Source organism: Emydura macquarii, unplaced genomic scaffold, assembly GCF_026122565.2.
Source record: "Emydura macquarii macquarii isolate MOO-44397 ecotype Brisbane River unplaced genomic scaffold, CSIRO-AGI_Emac_v2 contig_2246, whole genome shotgun sequence".
In the NCBI taxonomy this organism is placed as follows: Eukaryota; Metazoa; Chordata; order Testudines; family Chelidae; genus Emydura; species Emydura macquarii.
The window spans coordinates 1,908,310-1,930,363 of record NW_027132383.1 but is presented as its reverse complement, the minus strand read 5'-3'; the positions used below and the strand labels follow the sequence as shown (position 1 = coordinate 1,930,363).

The 22,054-nt window shown below is 49.0% G+C and overlaps 1 protein-coding gene across 4 annotated transcripts in view; it reads right to left on the bottom strand.

The window, feature by feature from the left end:
* Nucleotides 1-4,760: 4,760 nt before the first annotated feature.
* The window catches only part of ZFTRAF1 (zinc finger TRAF-type containing 1), a 44,006-nt gene continuing 26,712 nt past the window's right edge, over nt 4,761-22,054 (bottom strand). For all 4 annotated transcript variants that reach the window (XM_067560113.1, XM_067560114.1, XM_067560115.1 and 1 more), the window contains exons 2-4: nt 18,877-19,115; nt 16,016-16,227; nt 4,761-12,338 (exon numbers count right to left, since the gene is read on the bottom strand). In XM_067560113.1, the coding sequence (XP_067416214.1) occupies nt 11,947-12,338; nt 16,016-16,227; nt 18,877-19,115 (843 nt within the window). In that variant the 3' untranslated portion in view covers nt 4,761-11,946. The remainder of the gene's footprint in view (nt 12,339-16,015; nt 16,228-18,876; nt 19,116-22,054) is intronic.

Here is a 22,054-nt window from a genome sequence, read left to right as displayed (position 1 = left end):
GACCAGCGGCCCTGTCGCGGTGACACCTGGGGGATGAGCTCTGTGCAGAGCTGCCCCTTTTATACACGGGGGAGTACTGGGGGGGGTGGCAGTTTCCCAGGAAAGTCTAGTGTAGGACGGGGGCACTGGTAAATACCAGCTTAAACCCGGGTTAAACGGGGAAACTGGGACAAATAATTGCCCCCGTGTCCAGCAAACGCAGAACAAACCTTTCCAAACGGAGGGATGGACGCCGCCGGTCCACTGCAGCCAGGTTGGTCTGCTGGACCTGGCCTGGTATCCGCAACGCTGCACGCGTCTGGCACCCTGCCCGCGCCTCTGCTTCATCAGCACGTTCCTATAACCAACCCTCGCGCCTTTATTGCGATAACACTGAAACCGACCCATGAGGCAGGACAGGGAACGCCCCAGACGCACAGACGTCCCAGTGGGCAGGGCTCTAGTTACTCCAAACTAATCCGCAACCAAGTGCCTTGTGGGACCCCAGTTTGAAGATGTGACTGTAGAAGACCCCCCTGTAGGTGTCAATCCCTGAGGGAGGCCACACCCCCCGGCTACCGTAACTGAAACGATGCGTAATGTGGTTTGCGTTAATGAAACCGGTTTTGAAATAGAAAATGCCTTAAACTGGGATTACTTCGGTTTTTTTCGGGCTAGTAAAAAACCTGGTAAAAAGCACATCTGGTAACGCCCGTGCCAGCCTGGCAGGGAACGCACCCAGACGGGACGCCCGAACGGCCGTGCTGAATGCAGGAACCAAGTCACTGCGAGCTAGGCCCTTACTGGTGTGGGTGACGGCGGGACGCCGGGGGGGGATCAGTCCTGCAGCCGGTTTTCTTCAACATCTTTATTAAAGATCTGGAGGATGGGGTAGATTGCACTAAGCTGGGGGGAGTGGTAGATACCCTGGAAGATAGGGATAGGATACAAAGTGACCTAAACAAACTGGAGGATTGGGCCAAAAGAAATCTGATGAGGTTCAACAAGGACAAGTGCAGAGTCCTGCGCTTAGGACGGAAGAATCCCATGCACAGCTACAGACTGGGGACTGATGGGCTAGGCAGCAGTTCTGCAGAAAAGGACCTGGGGGTAACAGTGGATAAGAAGCTGGATATGAGTCAGCAGTGTGCCCTGGTTGCTAAGAAGGCTAGTGGCATATTGGGCTGCATTAGGAGGGGCGTTGCCAGCAGGTCATGGGAAGTGATTATTCCCCTCTATTCGGCATTGGTGAGGCCACATCTGGAGTATTGTGTCCAGTTTTGGGCCCCCCACTACAACAAGGATGTGGACAAATTGGAGAGAGTCCAGCGGAGGGCAACAAAAATGATGAGGGGGCTGGAGCACAAGACTTATGAGGAGAGGCTGAGGGAACTGGGCTTGTTTAGTCTGCAGAAGAGAAGAGTGAGGGGGGATTTGATAGCAGTCTTTAACTACCTGAAAAGGGGGTTCCAGGGAGGATGGGGCTAGGTTGTTCTCAGTGGTGGCAGGTGACAGAACTAGGAGCAATGGTCTCAAGTTGCAGTGGGGGGGAGGGTTGTGACGTAGACCCACAGGAACCGGGCTCTGGAACCCCTCAGGATGCAGCCACTCAGGGCTCTAGTGCTCAGAGTCTGCCCCCTCGGCTCTCCATACCCCGTGCAGCCGCCTCCTGACTCTGGCCTCGCAGCGTTCAGCATCCCTGCTCTGCCCGAACTCCCCGAGTCCCCCTGGCCGGGACCCTGGGGAGCTCCTACGCCCCCAAAGGAGACATGCACCTGCCTTGCTGTCAGAAGCGATTCCCAGCCCGCGTGGCAAACAGGAGGGTTGATTAGTTCTCAGGAGCACAGCGCAGGAAGACTGTTAGCAAATGAATCAAAGATTACAGCAGCGACCAACAAAAGGGCCTTGGAGGCTATATTCTCAGACCCTGCTGCCCCGAACCCTCTGACAGGGGACTGGCTCTTCCAGCCAGCCACACCTCCCCCAGCGCTGTTCCCTGGCCCCTCCCCAGACCTTTGTCTCCTTCCCGGGCAAGGTGTCGACCCCCCCCTTGTCTCCGCCTGCTGCCACCTGTTACAGCTGATTGACCCAGGGCAGAGGTGTCCTGGCTATTGTCTGCAGACATGGGGCTGGGGGGAGGCCCATCCACCCTCCAGTGACCTCTGCAATGACCACGCACCCGGGTCCCATCACCGAAATACATGAGTAATATATGGGGAAACTCAGGTACACCCACAGCACTCAGAGAAAACCCCAAGAGTGTCTCCACTGTGTCACAGAGGTCTAGGTTGGACATTAGAAAAAAGTTTGTCACTAGGAGGGTGGTGAAGCACTGGAATGGGTTACCTAGGGAGGTGGTGGAATCTCCATCCTCAGAGGTTTTTAAGCTGCAGCTTGACAAAGGCCTGGCTGGGATGATTTAGTTGGGGTTGGTTCTGCTGTGAGCCGGGGGTCGGACTAGATACCTGCTGAGCTCCCTTCCAGCCCTCATCTGCTGTGGTTCTAGGATCCAGGTGTTTGACCACCAGCTTCGATCATTACAGCTGCTCTCTACAAATGAAGCCCCGCACCCTGAAAAAACCTCCAGCTTGCACAACACACAGCAGCTACACAGGTCAGCATGACCACAATCCCCTGGCCTCTGCTGGCTCTGTCCTAATACGCAAAGCTCTGCAGGGGACTGGTGCCAGCTGTTCTAACAGTCACCTCTGCCTGCCCTCCCAGCGCGGGTCTGTTCAGTGGGAAACAAAACTGTCCAGCAAGAGGACAGTGGAGTGTGGGAGAAAGAGCTTTGACAGCTGAACTTCCGAGTGCGGCAGGCTGCACCTCACCCCTCGCTGATCTGTGTCACCGACTTGAGACTTTTTCAGGAAGGGCTTCATGAATAGACACACAAAACCCAACCAACTTCTCATAGCAGAGGAGGGTGGGAAGGGACCTCAGGAGATCATCTAGTCCCAGCCCCTGCTCACAGCAGGACCAACTCACTGACCATCCATCGCAAAGGCTGCTGGTGGAAAATGATAACAGAAAACCCAGCCGCTCCCCACAGCCGTCACGACATCAGTGCGTAATATTATCTGGCTCGTACATAGTCGTTAGCAGTCAAGCGCAGAACACTTTACAAAGCAGGTCGAGTAATGAACATAGTAAATGGTCCAGCTGTTTAGTCTGATCACACTGACTGTCTTAAAGCCATAGGCAATTAAGAATGCTTACATGACTTCATGATCTACAGGGGGGGGGGGGGGGGGGGGGGGGGGGGGGGGGGGCAAAGGGGGATAAAAACAGGAACCGCCGGAACCGCCAATGGCGGCTCGGAGCACAGCTCCATCTCGTACGGCGCGCTGAGAGTGGGTGCGACCAGCTGCGTTGGGGGAAGGAGCCAGAAGCTCCCGAATGCACAATGATGGGACAATCGGTTCGTCCAAGTTCTTCCTCACCCCCGGCATGGAACTAGGATCGGAGAGACCAGGAAACTGGATATTTTTATTCCAGTAACATCTAGAGACTCGGTCAGGGTGAGGACCTCAACCCCAAAAGAGTTGTGTTTTTATGTTTTTAAACTGTGTGTGTTCTTGTTGTCCCTGTAACTGTCCAATACTTCGCTGGATTCTGCTGAGCTCCTAGACTCTGGTATCTTGTGGCAGTGAGTTTCACGGGAAATGCGCTGTGTAAAAACCTTCCTTTTTTCAGTGTCTGTTGCCTTGTTCTCGTATCAGAAAAGGTAACTAGACGTGCCCAATTCTTTTGGATACCTACATCCCGCCTCTTCTCCCCTCGAAACAGCCCCACCCTTTCTATAGAGTCTCTTCATGCCTCTGACCGTCTTCACTGTCCAACCCTTCACCTCATCACTTCCTGCTGCGCCATTAACGAGCTGGGGGTGACCAGGCCTGAACACAGCACTGGACTGAGGGCCCACCATGGAGTTATCCAACGACGTATTTTCTACATCCTGATGGCGTTTGCCTTTTGACTACCACTGAGCAGATGTCACTGGATTGTCCCCAGGAATCCCTCCGCCTCCCTTCGTTTAGAAGCCAGCACTGGGCATGAGTAATTCAAGTTACTCCTTGCAGTGTGTATCACCTTGTGTTTGTCAACACTGCTCGGTCTGCCATCGCACGGCCTATCCCCTCTGCTTTAGGTTCACTCACGCAGTCTGATTCTCCCCCCCTCCCCCGGACTTGGGCTGCGGGGTCTAGGACATGCTGCGATTCAGAGAACCAGAGACGGGGCAGGTGAAGCCAGGCTGAGAGGGGTGTAGACACATCTGAGCTCCTGTGTGGGGCTGGCTGTTAGCTCTCCCGAGCAGGCTGCCTTCGGGACATTACACAGGGCTGTGGCTGGGTGCCCGTGCAGACGCAAGCCAGGCGCGCGGCTGTTCCATGCCGTGCATGCTTTGGCTGGAATTCAAGGAGGTCACTTGCCAGTGTTCTCACCATTCCTGGCGACCGTCACGGCACTAGTGGAATCAACTCCTTTGACCAAGGGCGTGGCCTTGTGGTGCTGCCAAGGGTCAAGTTTCCTCCAGGGAGACTCACGGAGACGGAGGGCTGGCAGGGATCCTGAGAGGTCACCTAGTCCAGCCCCCTGTGCTCAGGCAGGGCCAAGTAAACCATAGCTAGAACGAGCGTGAGCTGCCCCTGCAGCAAAGCGGAGCTGGGCTGCAGGCCTGCCCAAGGGACAGAAAGCCTGCATCCCTGGGCAGCGGCAGATTCTCCAGAGCGAGGTGGATGACTAGCAGCAAGGTTTGGTCAAGTAAACACAGACGCAGGTTTGCTTTTGGTTTCTCTCTTTTTTTTACTACAGGTACATACAGGAACTATCCAAACAGAACGCAGACCACAAAAGGAACAGAATAAATCATTCCCGGCAGCCTCAGAACCATCCCTCTCCAACATTTTTAGCGACGTGTCGTGCTCAGGGAACGGGCGGAGGCGAGTTATAGCAGCAGCCAAGGCCGGGGCTGCATGTGCTTTCTTAGCCGCACTCCTCGGTCCTGAGCGGCAGCGGTGCTCGCTTTTCCCATCCCAAGCCTCCCTGATTCGGCTGCCAATTGGGCCACGCTGGGGGCTGGTTCTGCAAAACGAGTGGCCGGAGGCTGGACTGATACCCACCCATCCTCATCTACTTTGAAGACCAGGGTCCAGCTGTCAAATTAACCCTCTTCCCTTCCCCCTCCCCCTCCCCGACACGTCAGTTCTATTCTCTCTACACAGAATGAACTAAAGGAACAAGAACACAAATAAAATCAGGCCAGTTACAGAGAGGACGGACGATCCCGCAAAACAAACCATTAGCTTTTAAATTATTTTAATTCTACATTCACTAGTTAAATAAATTACCCACAGTAAATACTGTAAGGAGGTTTGTGGTCTGCCCGTCTTCAGCCCTGGCATGAAGAGACATGCTACAATCTTTATTTGTCTAGTACCGAACTAGACATGTAAGGCTCAGCTACTGTGTATGAATTTTATCATGTCCAGTAAGGACAGGGTGACCTATGCAAAGGAGTTGAGAGACGAAGGCAAGGGGAGAGAGAACAGCTTTGAGAAAATTTGATTAGTTAGAATTGTTTGACCGTCACAAACAGAAAATCGGTTCAGTTGAGTCCGCCTGGCGAGTGGCCAGGGACTCCTGGACACAGACACTGATTCAGGAAGGCATTTGAAACCCGCGAACCCAAAGGAAGCAATGGATATTGCTCTTGTGGGATGCCAGCTCTAACAACTGGACTCTGATGAGTGACCCCCGTTGGAGTCCCCACTCTTCCGGGTACTCACCCTCACTCCAATGCGCTTTGCTCAGTCTAATGCTGCTGTCAGAGATGTGGCTACACAGCTGCTCCTCCTTTCCTTCCACACTCTTAGAACGAATATTAATAAACAACAACTGCTGTAATACTGTCCACGGTCCTGTCTTTTGGCTTCCAAAGAGATTACCTGCCATTACCTTAGTGAGAACATCCACAAACAGTAACCGCAAGGCAAGACTATGCATTCAGTCCCATTCAGATACAACTTGGTGATGACATTCCCCAGGCCTGGGCCAAGAAGACGGGCCCATGCTGACGCAAATTTAAGTCCGCCTCTGACCAATGATCTCATCCCCACGTGAGGGGGGATCTTTCAGACACGCTGGACACATGGCTATTCCAAAGCACAATTCCTTGCGCTTACAGGAGAGAGGAATCGAGAGGCCAAATGGGAACAGAAACATTCAGTGGTAACAAGAAAAGAGAAAGAAGGAGAAAAGTGGCGGCAACACCTCTCAAACGAAAACCCACAGATGCATTCATTCAACTAGCATCTGATGAGGACCGCAGAGGAACGTTGCTGGGAAGGGAAAGGGTTCCACTTTTCCCACAGCCATCCTTTGACAACAATGGCAGATATTAAAGGCACAATAGCAAACAGTATGTAAAACTTTGACACAAAAGAGGAGTAGGGAGACAGCTACACACACAGAGGACAGTGATGGGTCTCTGCCTGGACAGACTTGTCATGTGCGGTCCATGGCACTGGGTATGCTACTGGGAAGCACCCTATGGTGCAGGAGATGCAGAGTCACATTAAATCACAGCTGATGGGCTGGGTCTCAAGTCGCTGTAACATCGTGAACCCTCAGAGATCAGGCCCATTTCATTCAAAGTTGCCGTGTGGCATCTTCTGCTCAACTCTGCATCTATCGCACAATCCCATTAAATGTGCAAATTGGAGATTCCTGCCTGAATCTATGGAAGAGAGTTGCATCAAAAAATCTGTTCTGTCTGAATTCAAGGCCTAACAGTTTTTTCTTTGGAGAGAAGACTAATGTTCCTGCACCGATTATCCCTGTGTTGCGTAAAATGGCGGTGGCTTCCCTATCTTCCTGGGGAAGATGGGACATGGAGATTACAGGCCTTGGGATGCAGGGATGCACTTTAATCTCTGCAGCAGCACTGTGCACTGGCAACTAGTGTACCCGAGTTGCATCCCTCAGTTAAAGAGATGAGGACGGCTGCATCTGTCTCATACACTCATTAGGTGGGGACCCCGACCCCTGTAAAGTAGCCAGTGTGACACTCAGCTGGGCACCGCTGGGGGATCTCCTCTGACAGCACTACAGGACGACTCAGCCCTCACTGTGCATCATCGAAAGTAACGTGCACAGGAAACCGCCAGCCATCTTTCCCATCAATCAAATGAAGATAAGCAAAACTGCCTTCTGATGTGGGATCCAGTTACCTGGGGCAAGAGTCACCAAATAAAAACCAGTTTACCTTCAGAAACTCACCAGCACGCACCCTCACACTTCGGGAACAGGAGAATACTGTCAGAGATGAAAAAATAGTAACTGGGACTACAGTACTAAGATCAGGCCACAAACAAGTTCAGACCTGCAGGATTATACCAGCTTTAAAACCACAGGGGGTGGGGTGGGGGAAAACCGTTCTATCCTGAAAAGTTTGCAGGCTGCCACAAATTCTCATTAGGTAGCCCAATGTGCTACAAAACGAGTCAGTCAGCAGGTAACTTTTAGAAAGGACAAGGTGGTGTGGGGAAAACCCAGTGTGCAAACGACACATGGATCGAACCCAGAGGAGTCAACAGGATACCACTGAACTGAATCTGAGACAGCCACTGTTGAGAAATACGAGACTTTCCCTTTTAGGGGCATGCGGGGGTTGAACAGTTCCCGTTTTTAAAGACATGAATCACTACAAGCAAAGCTGAAGAAGGATCTGTGCAGTTGCCCATCCTTTGAGTAGCAGAATGAATACTCCAGAGGATTTGCCTGAAGTTCTTAGGAGGATCTTCAGGGCTTCCGAACAGGGAATGACGTCTCTTTGCCATCTCTTGATGTGTTCTCAAGCCTCCTGGGGAAGAGTTGTTCTGAGCTTTCAGGGTGGAAGGGGAACTCCTCGGGGGCAGGATTTCTTGTTTAAGTTCATTTACAAGCACGCGTTTCTCATATGCTCAATTTACTTTGGAAAGATTTTACCCCTTAATTTAGTTCTTGGAGGGAGGGGGAGAACTATGAATGGCTTCAGTAGCTCACGTGAATGCAGGGCACCTTTGTGTTTTGAGTCTGTGCTGATCACCAGCCCACTACATAAAGCTGCTACTGAACTATCAATAGCGCTGCTGCCGGAGCTTGGATTTCTTTGGTCACCAGGTTCAGCAGCAGTTGTCTCAGTAGAAAGCACACGACTATACCAGCTGTTATAGCAAACCAGTGCTGGTTATAGAGAGATCAACGCTCCCTAGTCTATACTAAATGGAAAGTGTCAGGTACTGCAGCACATTCCTAAGATGACCTTTAATCACTATAGAAAATACTTACCCTCCTGTCTTTGCAACAGTGAGAAAAGGGCATAGGGAGATGAGAAATATACCTACCTGGTGCACTGACATGGTGGCTTTAACTAAATTCTCATACTCTATCACAGGACTTACTGTAGCAGTTCTTTCCAGAGAGACGCACTGTGCCTAGCTGCCACATGCGGTATTTTCCAGTTACATTAGGATAGGCAAATCCTTCCTCAAAGTGACTCAACTCTTTCCACTAAGTGTTGAGCCTCTTAGAGCCTCAGGACAAGGCAAGTCGGTACCAGCGCTGGTCGTCTTCACTTCCCAAAGTCAGAGCCAAGACACTTCTACGTCACTTTTGGTCATTCAGATTCCAATGCCGATACTGTCAATGCGACGGCTGTACTCTGCGTAAGGTGATCAGAGGTCTAAGTGTCCATGTCATCCAACAGGACATGCTCCGTCACGCTGAACATGGGAATACTGGAACCCCCAATACTCCAGTAGGATCAATAATCCGGTGGATATCTAGTCCCGTTCAAAGCAGTAAGTTTGAACGAGGACGGGTTCAAAGAGCTATTGCTATTCACAGAAGGAAGTAGAGGTCTGTACAAGACTGCACTGGAGTTCTTGCTCTTTTCAAAAAACCAGGCGCTATTCCTGTGGCACTGTCTGAGCCAGTGAGCTACCACACAACGGCCCCTGGCGGAGGGGAATTTTCGTTTCCTTGATAAGCCCTTGTGCACTTGACACCAAGGAACAAACTGTACTACAAACTGAACTGCAGGCTGGGACAGTGGGAAGTCAACTGCAATGCAAGCTCCCTTACCATGACCGAGGGGAAGCCTCCATCTGCCCTGGTGTTTGACACTGGACTCCACTCTAGACTTTGCCAAGCATGGGACTCCGAGCTTGGCCAACTTGTTCTGAATGCTTCTCCTGCGGGCACCGTCTTTCACGGACTGGCTTCCGGCCTATCCTGTAAGCGACTAGATCTCAGGAAACAGCACTAAAAGGAGGCAGCTTTTGGCGGCCCCCTTCCGTGTTGCTAATACAAAAGAGAGGCAACCCCGAGACCGCCCGTTTTGAAAACATTTACATTCATCTCACACACACACAAAAAGCTCCTCTGAAGTTTCACAAGGTGTCTGTCCTGTTCTATGGGCACTGTAGTGTTGGCATCATTCTTAGACACTCAGAACCATCACCAAATATAGTCTCTGGCCTTCTTGCATGCCATGTCGTTTGTCAGTCTAACACGTAGCATGCGACAGTAACGAGGAGTAACGGGGCTCATGGGAAAATGGCTCTTTGGTATTTAATCAAAAGAAAGCTACCACAGATGTTATTCCTCTGAAGCTACGGAGAAGCCTATATAAAATGACAGCTTACTATTCTAGCAAGTCAGTGTTAGACATTTCTCACATCTAGGACTACAGGAGCTGAGATCCTACTCTCCAGGTGAGGGCGGGGAGAGGTGAAGGAAGAGGCTCAGACTCCAACCTCCACACTAGACAGGAACACCAGTAGCTAGGGGAAAGGGTTTTGTTTTAAACCCCGCTTCCATTCTAACTGAGCATTTTGAAGAAACAGCTTTTAAACTGGCAGTGATACCTTCATTCTATGAAACTCTACGACTCTTTAAAAGACATCACTAAGATTTCAAGAAACTATTCAAACTATTAACTAGGCTTCATGCTATAAACATTCTCCTATTCCATGGGCACAGCAGACAGACTTACCAAGTTACCAATAAAGGGCTCAAACTCCCCCTGGCCAAGGCCTTTAGCAAGGCCAGGGGGAGAAGGTGAGAAAGCTCAGATGGAAAGTTGACATGATTCAGAATGAAAACCCAGGGCAGAAGGAGCTTCATTACAGAAAGCAAAACAGTAACAACTCCACCGTAGGCAGCATCTGCGAGAGGTTTTCATTATTTACATCACACCCAATCCAGTTATTCCCTAAAAATAAAATTATAGAGCATGACTCCAATGGGTACGTTTATGAGGTGGCTGATTTTGAATACACAGTATTAATGAGCTTGTGATACAGTTTTCATCCACCACCAGTAATACCCCACATTTCATTTTCTTAAAAATAGTGTCAAGTGAAATATCCCTGTAGATCTCTTCACAATTTGGTGAACGGCTGCACTATCCCTGTCCATAAACATGCTGTATATATTTCATATATAAAAAATATGCTCACACTGTAAAATTGCATAATTACTAGAAGAGCCTGCAACTCGTTTCTTTTTTCTTGTTTCCCAAGAAACTCAAGTTTTGGCAAAACTGCAAAGGGACAGAATTTCACCCTGCATTCCGAAAAGTCTGCAAGAATTTAGGTTTGGTTTCTACATAGGTCCTCGTCGTGTCTAGATAAAATCTCAACCTGTGCTATACTGCAGGGCTGAAGGAAGCATGAAGTGTAGAAATGATCTCGGGATTGTTTCTTCATGAAGTGCAATACAAAATGAACTAGAGATACGGTATTTTGTTTGCAGCATTCCAGGGAGGTGATTGGGGGGGGGGAAAGGGAAGGAGAGAGACAATGAACCATTCTGATCCATTCGCCATCAGCACTGTCTTGATGAAAATGCTCCAATAACCCATTCTAAATTACTCAAGAACAAGAGCATCTTCATGTAGGAATTACCAGGAAAGCCCCCTCAGTCCAGAAGGTTCATGTCACAACTCCAGGGGAGTTCCAGGAGAACTCAGCGTGTCTGCTTTTCATAATCCTCACTGTGCATACAAACCATGGCAACGGTTAACTCAGCTGGACCAAAAGGTTGGGGCAAAAGGAATACGGAACGAAGGGTTAGTTTATACCAACTAGACACAAATGGGGAGTCTGGTTCTTTGGAACGCTGTCACACACAATGCGCTGCGGCTACGTCGTTTCTCCCCACCGCGATCCCTTTCCTACAGAAGAATGGAACGTCAGCCCAGCCAGCACAAGTTCTACAAAAATCCCCAAACACCCCATTTGTGTTTGCTGGGAGGGATGTGTGTGTTTCATTTGAAACCCTCCCCCCGCCCCCTTATTTTATTCTAGTGATACAACAGACAGAGGACCAGACTGCACAAATAATAATGATGAACTATGCTCTCCCAAGCCCTAAATCACAGCTAGACTTGTCTCTACGCTCCCCACCCTGAAACCAAAACGGGAAACTGACATTTATCTAATTCACTCAAGCCAACATGCTGTCTGTAGGGAGGGGGAGAAAATAACGCCGCCTCCCTTCACAGCCCCCAGCCTGCCACATGAAGATTGTGCACTTTACCATGACAACATAACTCTGTCTATTCACAACATGCTGAAATGCGTGGATCGCTGGCTCCCCAACTTGCCCTCACGACAGCATGCCAAGGCGATCTCGCTATTCTGCCAGCACCTGCAGGTTTGCCAGCTGCCATCCCCATGCGCCAATCCTCGGGACGGACCTGGCTCCATTCTTGTCTGTCCCTTGAGGGGGAAGGGGGAAGGAAAGGAAGGCTGTGACTGCTTACGCTGTTGCATACACATGCAGACATTTCGTTGTCGTCATTTCTCCTTTTAAAATGACCAAATTACTGTGAAATCACAACTGGCACAGGCAGCCGTACGAGGTAACTATGGTTCAGTGGTGCTTTTCTTGGTAACTTCCAGCATAACTCAGCCTTGCCTATTTCTGTATCTGGAATATAAAAAGCCGCAGGTTGATGTTCTTGGCTGCCAGCAGTTTGTTACATTCCACAGAGTCGATGATGGGAAGTGGCACGTACTCAGTCTCGTTGTTCTCATTGGTGAAGATGAAGTGATAGATCACGGGGTTGATCTTCACGTCGTCGTAGGGCCCTTTGAGAAGCAGGAAGGAACACTCCATCGGGGAGCTGATCTTGCTTTTCAGAATGAGCTGGAAGGAGAGGGTGCGCTTGCAGGACAGGTTGGGGTTGCGTTCGGAGTCGTTGACTCGAGCTTTTAACACCCAGGTCTGGTTCAGCACGGTGAACCTGGGCGTCTCGTAGTATAGGCGCGTGATGAAGTCATCTGTTCGATAGGGGCGGAACTGAACTTCTGCAACAGAACAAGAGGGTGGGGGAGAAAACACAGACAGACAATTAACCGGAGCAGCTGGCAGCCTGAACAATTGAGCTCGAGTTACCTGTAGTGACTGTGCAGACCTTCCTGGACATGGCATAAGGATGCAATTGGGGCAGGGGGTGACCACACAAAGCCAGCTAGTGTCAGGAGAAATGGGACTTCTCGGGAAGGAACTCAATGCACTTTAATAGTCAAACGAAAACCGTAAATATAGGAATCACTTCCAAGATACATAAAATTGGGGGAAGGGTGGGGTAAGGGGAAAATAAAATACAAACAAGGTTAATCAAATCAACTGAATACACCACCTTCTAAACATAGGGATTGCCACACTGGGTCGGAACAGCTAGTGTAGTACCCCCTCTCCGACAGTGGCCAGCATCAGATGCTTGTGAGGAAGGCTGAAGAAACCCCATTGGAACAGTTAATCCCCATTCTGTGATGAGCTTAGGTCTGGAGGCATGAGGGTTTATATCGCATATATCTGCATATTTAGCGTAACCGTGAATATTCTGAGTATCGGTGTCTAATCCTTTTTTCTTAATTCTTCGCCTCAGTAATATCTTGTGGCAGAGAGTCTCACAAGTCACCTGTTTTGTTGTGCAAAGAAGTATTCCCTCGATCAGTTTGAATTCGTTGTCACAAGGTAAAGGACAAACTAACGTTAGCTTGTGGTGAGTGGGTGGTGCACACAGCACACAATTATACCTGGTCAGTTGCCTAAGCAGGTCTGACCGACATTAATCTGCTTAGAAACCATGTCAGCAAGAATGGCGAGATGGATGGGCTCTTTCCACTTGTTTGGAGAAATACCTTGCGATCTGTTGATGAAGAATGAGTCGAGGGAATGGGCAATAAGAGTGCAGTGAGGTCAGTGTTGTGGGAAGCTGTAGCTGATCCTAGGTATAAGCTCTTGGGGGTGCCAACACTGAGGTATGGAGTGCACAAAAACAAGCATCACACGCAGACAGGATACAGTTCAGATAACAGAACACGTTTTATTGGGAGTATGCATACAACTCTGTCAACAAGGTAAAAAGGCACAGTTATGCATCACCACAGTGCAAAACCAGAGAACACGGCATGTGAAACACAGACCTTCAGGTTTCAACTAAGGTACAGAAAATCCCAGGTTCAGATACATAAAGAAATGTAACAGTACATTGGGTAGAGACGGTCCAAATGCACTATCAAATCTGAAATCCAGCCAAACCTTTCAAGGCACAGTCCGCCGTCAGTCCATGAAACCCTTGGGTAGCAGAGTCCATAGCACAGAGAGTTTGGCAACTCTCACTTTTGAACAAGCACATAGTTTCAGTGTTTTAAGTCTTTGCTGTACAAACCATGGAAGCTCACAGCACAACTACAAGTACAACGAACCTTTGGGTGCGTTTCATACATGTTTACATAGTCTTCAGTGTTTCCGGAAGAGTTAGGAAAGCACAGCAGGCAACACCTGGACAAAGGAGGTGATCAGTTATTCAAGCTACACAGCATTTGTAACTCAGTGCTTTGGCGTACGCCATCTTTCTACTACAGAATCCTACAATAACAACGCTCAGAGTCCAGCTGCATCTCCAGGGATCAAGAAGGACTACTGCTAACACACAGCTCTCCTCAGAGACGACAATGTTTCCTAGGTAGTCACTGCTTTGGGCGTGGGGGTGCAGTGTTTTAATTGCATCTCCAGTGTCACGGAGAGCTGCTGTGCAATGCTCAGCAGCACAGAACGCTACTGCTTCGCCCCGCTCTCAAGGGTGCCCCGCTGAGCTAACTTATCCTACCAGGCTGGGCCCCGAAAGCAGCACAGAGCAAAGCTTGGACATCTCAGCATCTAGGTAACTTTGGTTTGACTCGGTCTTGTTCAAAGTGTAGAGACTACCATGCTGGTAGAGATACCAGGACTTTGGCTTCCTTCCTTAGCACCAGCTACTTACGTATGTCCGTTGGCAGCAATGGACGTAATGCTAGGAAAAGCCAGAACTTGGGGCAAGCAGATCAGCTAACAAAATTGGTCCATTTTTCATGGCCTGAACTCCCAGCACAATCCATTTGCCACACACCGGCCTAGATCACTTTCACTGAGGACTCAACTTCAGATTTAAAATGCAAAGTGATCAAGGCAACAGGATCCTAGACTGGCTCTAATCGCAATGAAAAAAATCACCTTTCTACCTCAAGTGAGAGAGGCAAGCAGACCTTGCCCAGTATTAGACTATCACGAGCTTCTGCCTGCAGCTCCCTTCTGGAAGAGCAGAGCATCCATTGCTCCTCACACTGGAGAAGGAAGGCCAGCCCAAATCAGGAGATCTTCCCTCTACGCTCCTCTCTGTGGGGCTGGTAAAATATTTGTGGTGAGGGAAATGTGCTTTCCCCACCCAGGCCCTTCCCCATCCAAGCAAATCCAAACCCTCGTCACAGTTTCTCTTCCATATTATTTGCTTCCAAGTACCTCAAGCAGAAAAATCTTAAACAGCAATTCTCAGGGCCTGGCTTTAGACTGACCTGCCAGTAAAGTAACCGGCTTCCCTGCATGTTTTATTGCACTGTTTCTTAGTTAATTCAAAGTTCATTTTTAATCCCTCTTTCCCCTCAGCCCACCCTGAGGAATTACCATATGAGGCAGACAATAGATGGCTTTGCACTTGGGTTTCTCTTTACCCCAAGGAAAAGCAAGAAGAGGAGGGTACTCAAGTCTGAGAAACCGCACCGTGGGATTACTGTGAGCGCTCTCCAGATTAATACAAAACGAACATCACAGAGACCCGAGAAAAATAAATTAAGCTTTCTGAATAGCTCACCAAGTGTGTGACCCTCCAACAGGAACCAGAACGGAATGTGAGGAGCTATCACTCCCGTTCAGTGGAAACAGGAGGCCTAGCACGTAGGGTCAATGTGTGTGGGCGTGTCATTTCAGTGATTGCATGTGAAGTTATTAATACACTGGATTCCAGTTGGAAGGATGTATCAGATGACGGACAAGGATTCTGTTAGCTGAATGGTGTCAAATTTCATTTTCACTTGCAGTAAAACAAAGAAAACATCACAGGCAACACAGGTTTTAAATTATTACTCTGGTCTTGTCCGTCAATCCGGTGGATGCAACTACAGCACCTTACCTGCAGCTAAGAAGGGGTCTTCCTCCACATTCGACACAAGTACCGCTCAGTGGACTAGCCATCAAGGGAAGCAGCTCCGTAAGAACTGAGGTCAGCTCCTGCCCAGAGCCTGAGCATATAACCTCTGGAACAGGTCCAGTCTTTCACCAGTCCAAGGCTCGGGAATCCTGAATCAAAATCCCACCTGACGCCAGGACAATGAAATCTGCTGCTGCTGCTGCTGAGCCAACACTTAAGGTTTCATACCACCCCTCCATCTCTGCCCTTCACCGAGAAGGGAACACAGACACGAGCTAACCCAACTGCCAAGCAGACAGGGAAGGCTTCTCGGAGAGCACTACTGGGACAGACGCATTGCAGCTACTGTCTGCTCAGCAAAGACCAGCTCTTCTGCTTTACACACTGGCACTGTGCATCACATAAGAAAAACAGGCTTCATCAGTACGCAGATGACATTAGTGCCAAAAAGAACACACTGAAAATATTGTGAGGAGGGGCTGGTTTTGCCCAAGAGCCTGTCTGAGTGATTACCTGTATAGCCAATCTTCTCGAAGCTGAGCAGGCTGAAGATGCTGTTATACAGCTGCATTTCTTTTTTATGGGTTTGGTCCATTTCATCCAGAATCTCCATCAGTTCATTCCCAGTCTTTGTGGGGTGAGTGCACTCCGCTTCATGCACCGTCAGCTCATGGTACGGACCCTGCCAAGGGCACCCAATCCGCTTGTATTTGCACTGAGTCACCCTGTGACGAAGAGAGCACAAACAAGAGTACTTGTCTGGTTCGTAGACAGACGCTGCACCATGGAATGAGATGCACTAAAGGCAAATGACACTTTATGAATGAGAAGACTTATTGTCTGCTCAGAATAGAGCTTCCCAAAGTAAACCCGACCAACCGGCAGAACAGTAGCTGCCTCACACATTACTAGCCTTTATCACTAAATCTCTGGGCCTCAGCATCCCAGAAACTTCCGCCCTGCCAAAGAGGCCTAGGCTTTTGCAAGCTAGCATGTTTGGCTGCAGTCATTCATGCTCAAACTAACCCGCTGGCCACAGCAATGGCGTTCGTAATACTAATCTGGGGTGGCATTTTAGAGCGTGTGTGCTGGTACAGTACCTGGCACTGCGCCGTCTCACCAGGATTTATTTAGCACCTGTCATTTTATGAGATGCCAAAGAACTCTACGGACCGTTTGCAGGGATCTCTCCACCCACCACTGAAAGGCAGCAAGCCCTGGGGTGTAATAAGGTAGCAAGTGTCCTAGACCAGCAACACTCCCTTTGAAAAGCACTTGTGTAAAGTACAGAACATACAACTGAAGTGACAGGAGGTGCCTTTCAGACTGGATTTGAAATGGAGTTTGAAAAGATGTCAGGGCTGACTCCCTTTCTACCGCAACGAGAGTGATGGATTGTCAGTGACCACGTGTGGTCTGGATTTTAAAACGAAGACGTCTGTAGTGCCATGCTGGGGCATAGCCTCCGTAGGAGTCATGGGACTGGTGCCATTTTGCCTACTGAGACAAGCACACAGCTTCCTGTGAGGGGCCACCCAACGAAACACTGACACACTCAACCCCGGCTGGTTTACTGGATTTCAGCTGGTCGCAGTACTAGAGAATACAGCTGCAGCGCTCACGTGCACATGCAGTACAGTAAGTCTGTATTCCCAACAGCGCTGTGTAACTGGACTGACATGCTGCAGTCTAGCCCGTGCTCTCTGGGCTAGTGGAGTCTGTCTGAAAGATGCATCCTGCAGGCTTTTGACTGCTTAGAACGTCACAAGGTCAGGAAGTGAGGGAGGATGCATGCAATAGGCTGGGACAATGCGCTGCCTCTGCCTGGGAAGGCCAAGAGATAAAGCGTTGAAAGCAAGCACGTGTAAATCTCTTTGCTCGGAATGCTGCATCACAACTCTGCTGACTTAAGTAAAGCAACTTGCAGTCAAGACAAGAAGCTTCACTTTCATGTTTTACTGTGTGTGACCCGCAGCCAGACCACCTGACAAACAACAAACATTGGAAGAAGGAGCTCGCTACAGTGTTCTACTGCATCCCCTGCTGTTCCAGCCCTACATGCTGGGGCTCGTGCACATTGTCCCCTTGTTTTAGATTCCCAATGATGGCCCTCCTACTGCATCTCTTCAGAAGACTATTCTGCAGCCTAAAATATCTCACTGGTGGGATGTTATCATTCTGTATGTTTCTCAAGTGTAATCTCATTGTACTTGCTGCCCATGCTCCTAGTCAATCTGGCTCTCAATTTTATTGTCCTCCCTGGGATTTTGTAACATCAATTTAAGACAAATTAAATTCAACGTGTTTTATCCCACTCTATCCTTAAGGAAGATGGTCTATAAATCTGGAGTAAACGCCACTCTTTGTGGCAAAGAAATACTCATCCCCACCTGGCCCTGACCCAAGACGCCTTTCACTGACACGCCTACAGCAACTGGGAAGCAAGTGAGAAATCTGAAACCAGCATCGGCTGTAAACAAGGGGCAGTCCAGCTACCCTCTGGCCAGTGCTACAGCAGTGACCCCTGATCAGGCGGATGCAATTCTTGCTGGTTTACCAGCTTTCCAAGGCTATTTTCCAGCAGACAAACCCACCATTGGCCAGATGGTTTCTTCCTCCTGATGCTTTTACACTGTCACTCTAGGGCAGTGGTCCCCAAATTTTTTTGGTCCCGTCCCCTCTTACCCGGTCCTCACCTCCACAGGAGCTATGGTGGGGAGCTGCAGCCGGGCAGGGCTGTGGTTGGGGCTGGAGCTGCGGCTGGGGGCAGAGCAGGGCTGGGTGGTGCTCCCCCCCCCGTGGGGGCTGACCCGGGCCCTGCTGCGCCACCCCAAACGTTCCCCCATGCCCCTCTAGGAGGTGCACCCCACAGTTTGGGGACCACTGCTCTAGGGGTTACTCTGTTCCCTTTAAGTATTGCAGAAGACCAATCCGATCAGTTAGTGGGGGTGTTACGAATCTGCCCAAGCCAGTGTGAATCTGGAAGGTTAGGACAAGGGAGAGAGCTGTCCTGCCTGGTTGCACAGGGGTTTACTTGATGCCCTACATTCCTGAAGTGGGAGTCAGTTCCTCTGGTCTGACAAACCCCACGGCCTCCCCTTAGCTGCTAAACTCACCCTGCAGGTGAGTCTTGGTCGCTAGTGCTTGGAACCACAGTTCAGAAGCACCATAAAACATTCACACTTCGGCTAACCAAGGTATTTCAGACCACACTCTTCTTTGCGTGGCCTGCCTGCCTTCAGACAGGGCCATCTGAGTAGCAGCCACTAAAACCCAACCCAGCGGTGAAGACCACAATGAGTGAAGGCGGGTTGTCTTTGCAGGGGTTATGAAAGCATCTCATGCCTCGCTGAACAGAAGATCAGACTGTTTACCTGTCCTGGCACTCCTCTTTCTGGTGTCTCTCCAGAAGGGAGCGGGGAAACTGCCGCGTGCAGAAGCCACACTCTGACGGCAGCTCACTCACTGCTTTTTCCACAGCCAGATTTCGGCAGCACAGGGTCTTACTGATCTCACAACGGCAATTGGGGCACGTGGCCTGCTCCTCCTTCAGCCGGGCATCTGCTAGTAGGTGGATAAAACAGCCAGCGCACATCAAGTGACCATTAGTACACTGTGAAGAAGGAAAGGGAAATGAAGCTTCAAAGACCTTGTGGGAACGGATGTACCAGAGGTTTACTTTACTCCTCCACCATGCTTACACTCCAGTTTCCCTTGTATTTTGGTTTTAAACATATGCAGTTTTGTTGCACACATGTATGTATTGCAGTTGTCTGGTTCACTGATGTGATAGACAAGACAGCAATACAAGAAGAACTTATTTTAAATGCATGAATATACTAAAGATGTCAGTAAACTAGAAATAGACCTGTCCCCTTACATCAGCATTGCAAAATTTAATCTTTAAATAAAACAAAGGAATCTGGTTTCTTCCACGGCAATCTTGAGAGAAACACAGAAATAGCAATTCCCTGCTGTCAGTTACCATCTTTAGTAATAAGGGGTGGGAGCCCATACTGCAAACTTGTCAAAATGCTTCCACACTTATCAGAACATGCCTGGATGCTACCCCGGCAAAGATCAGAAACTAGAGAGTAGGACGACTTTCACTTCTGACTCATCAGCACCAGGGCTTCAAACCAAACAATGCAGGAGGGGAAGGAAGGATGCTAACGAACATGAATTTCTGACTTGGTGGTGCTATTATCTTAGTTCTCCCCATCTGTTTGACGACAAAGGATAGAACGTGAGGGCTTAAATGCAAGGCTGGATTTTTCCCCCGCTCTGTCAGTCAGATAAGCCTGGCAGAAAGAGTTCTTGCTTTCACTTTGGTTAAACATGAATGGCGTTAAGATTTAAACTGATGGCTCAGCTTCAGACATGGAACAAACAAATGAGTAGCCAAAGAAGAGACATGCTGACAAAGGCATCTGGCACCCAGGAACGGTCAGCCAAACAGTGCCATTTTTACTGGCTTTATTCTCTTAGCTCCAGAACAGAAAACAAATGGTACTTCCACCCTTCCTTCGAGTGAAAGATCGCTTTGGAACAGCCTCGTGGGGGACCCCCCATGTTGAGGAAGGCACGCTCTCTCCTACGACACAGCAAAAGGACTCTGTACTGTATCTCATTGCAGAACAGACATTTTACTCTTCCTTTACTCAAATGCAGACTGCATGGAATCCAGGCATAGGTCATTCCCAGCCTGACCTGTGTATCGCGTGCTTAACTAGCAGCCATTTCTAAGCCTTGTAAGACAGAGGAGAGCTCCGGAAGTCTTGTCTACGGAAGCCCATTAGCAATGGACAAAACTGCACTCCTGCCAACTCTCCAGTTTCATTTCACACACTTTTCAATATGCTGGAGCCCAACCTCACCAGGAGGCAACCGTTCTCACCATTAATTCAGTTAACAAATGGTTTCCTTGGACTGGTACTGAAGACAATTTAACTGCTAGTGTAGACAGGATGAAACTGTTTTCCACACCATTACATAAAGTGTTTTTGAAAATAAAGTTTCTCAAGTCAGAGACGACCCAGAGAGCTTCCGATAAAGGTGCTTAACATAGTTGTCTTTTTCCCATGTTAATAGGAAAGTGAAACCCACTGATTGATTCATGCACTGCAACAGTTACTATGCAAATCACACACAGGACCAGAAGAATACTGGTCCTTTCCTTAAAAATAAAACCCTATAGGCCTCCTCTACCCCTTGGGCCAAGAAGTCCTTCTGCTGCAGTTGTATTGAGCCCCTTATCCTCCAGGGGTGATGGCAACATCCCAAAAGCAGAACCCCACGCTACCACAAAGCACCTGATTGTGCAATCCCGCACACCGGGAGGATGTGTCTTCCTGACCCCATTTGGCGATGAACTTACGCCCCAAAGCATAAGAGCCGGATAGCTACCTTGTTCTATTCAAAGCAGGCCAGATTTCTACCAGTGTGTGCTACAATGCCCACAAACAGCACTTCAATTACCACAAAACAACCGAAAGCAAATTGTATGTTACCACATTGGCTGGTCAAGGTGAAGCATGGGGGAGCTGAGCTTTCCACTCAGCCTGCAGCATTTGGAGAGTGAGAACACGTTGGTTGGAATGTGCTAACCAACACGTGTAACACACCTTCTAGCCTAGTCCAGTAAAGACAGCCTACCCTAAGGAAGCCTGTGTTGCAACTCCACTTACTCAGTCTTTGAAGAGAGCAGTTTTGAAATGTTTACAAGTCTATAAATACTAGGATGATTTAGCTGAGGTTAGTCCTGCTCTGAGCAGGGGGTTGGACTAGATACCTCCTGAGTCCCTTCCAACTCTAATCTTCTATGATTGTTCTGTCTCAGCAAATCCAATTGGCTATTTCATTTTTACCAGGGTATTCTGGAAAGCAAACAGGTGCTTTGTACTTTATATGGGAAAGCTGTAGCAGAAGAGGGTGCTTAAGAGATTACACACAAGGTCACCTTTCCCTGAACAGGCGATAATTAATTTGATCCATTTTCAGACAAATATCACCAGCAGGGTTTGCCGTAGCAATACCCACACTGCCACTTTGCTGGTCCTTTGCTAGAGATCTGAATTTCAGGCAGAATCACAAAACTGAAATGAACACTAGCAAAGAAATGAGCAGGAACAAATAAAGACAGCACCTTGCTAAGAGACAAGTAAAGTAAAAAACACGGTCACCCTTAAACCGATGGGGATCCCCCTGGGCCATTCTCTGGCTCTGAAAGTCAAATAGCCAGAGGTGGTCAATACTCATGAAACAATGAGGCACCAACAGAACCTTTAGGCAGGCTCTAGGATTCCTCAGCCAGTTTTATATTTGGCTACAGATTCTAACATGCTTCTGTCCATTCCTGGACTTTTATTTGCAAGTTCCTGCTGGCTCTTTAATTCCTCTTTGCCTTACGTGTAAAAGCTTACTTGTAAAAAAAAAAAAGTTTGACAAAACCCAAGACAATCAAAGAGACTCAAGCCTCTCCATTGCAGTGATCACTGAAAGGCAGAAGAGGGAATAACATCATTGCATCTAACCAGGGGTCAATCGTATTCC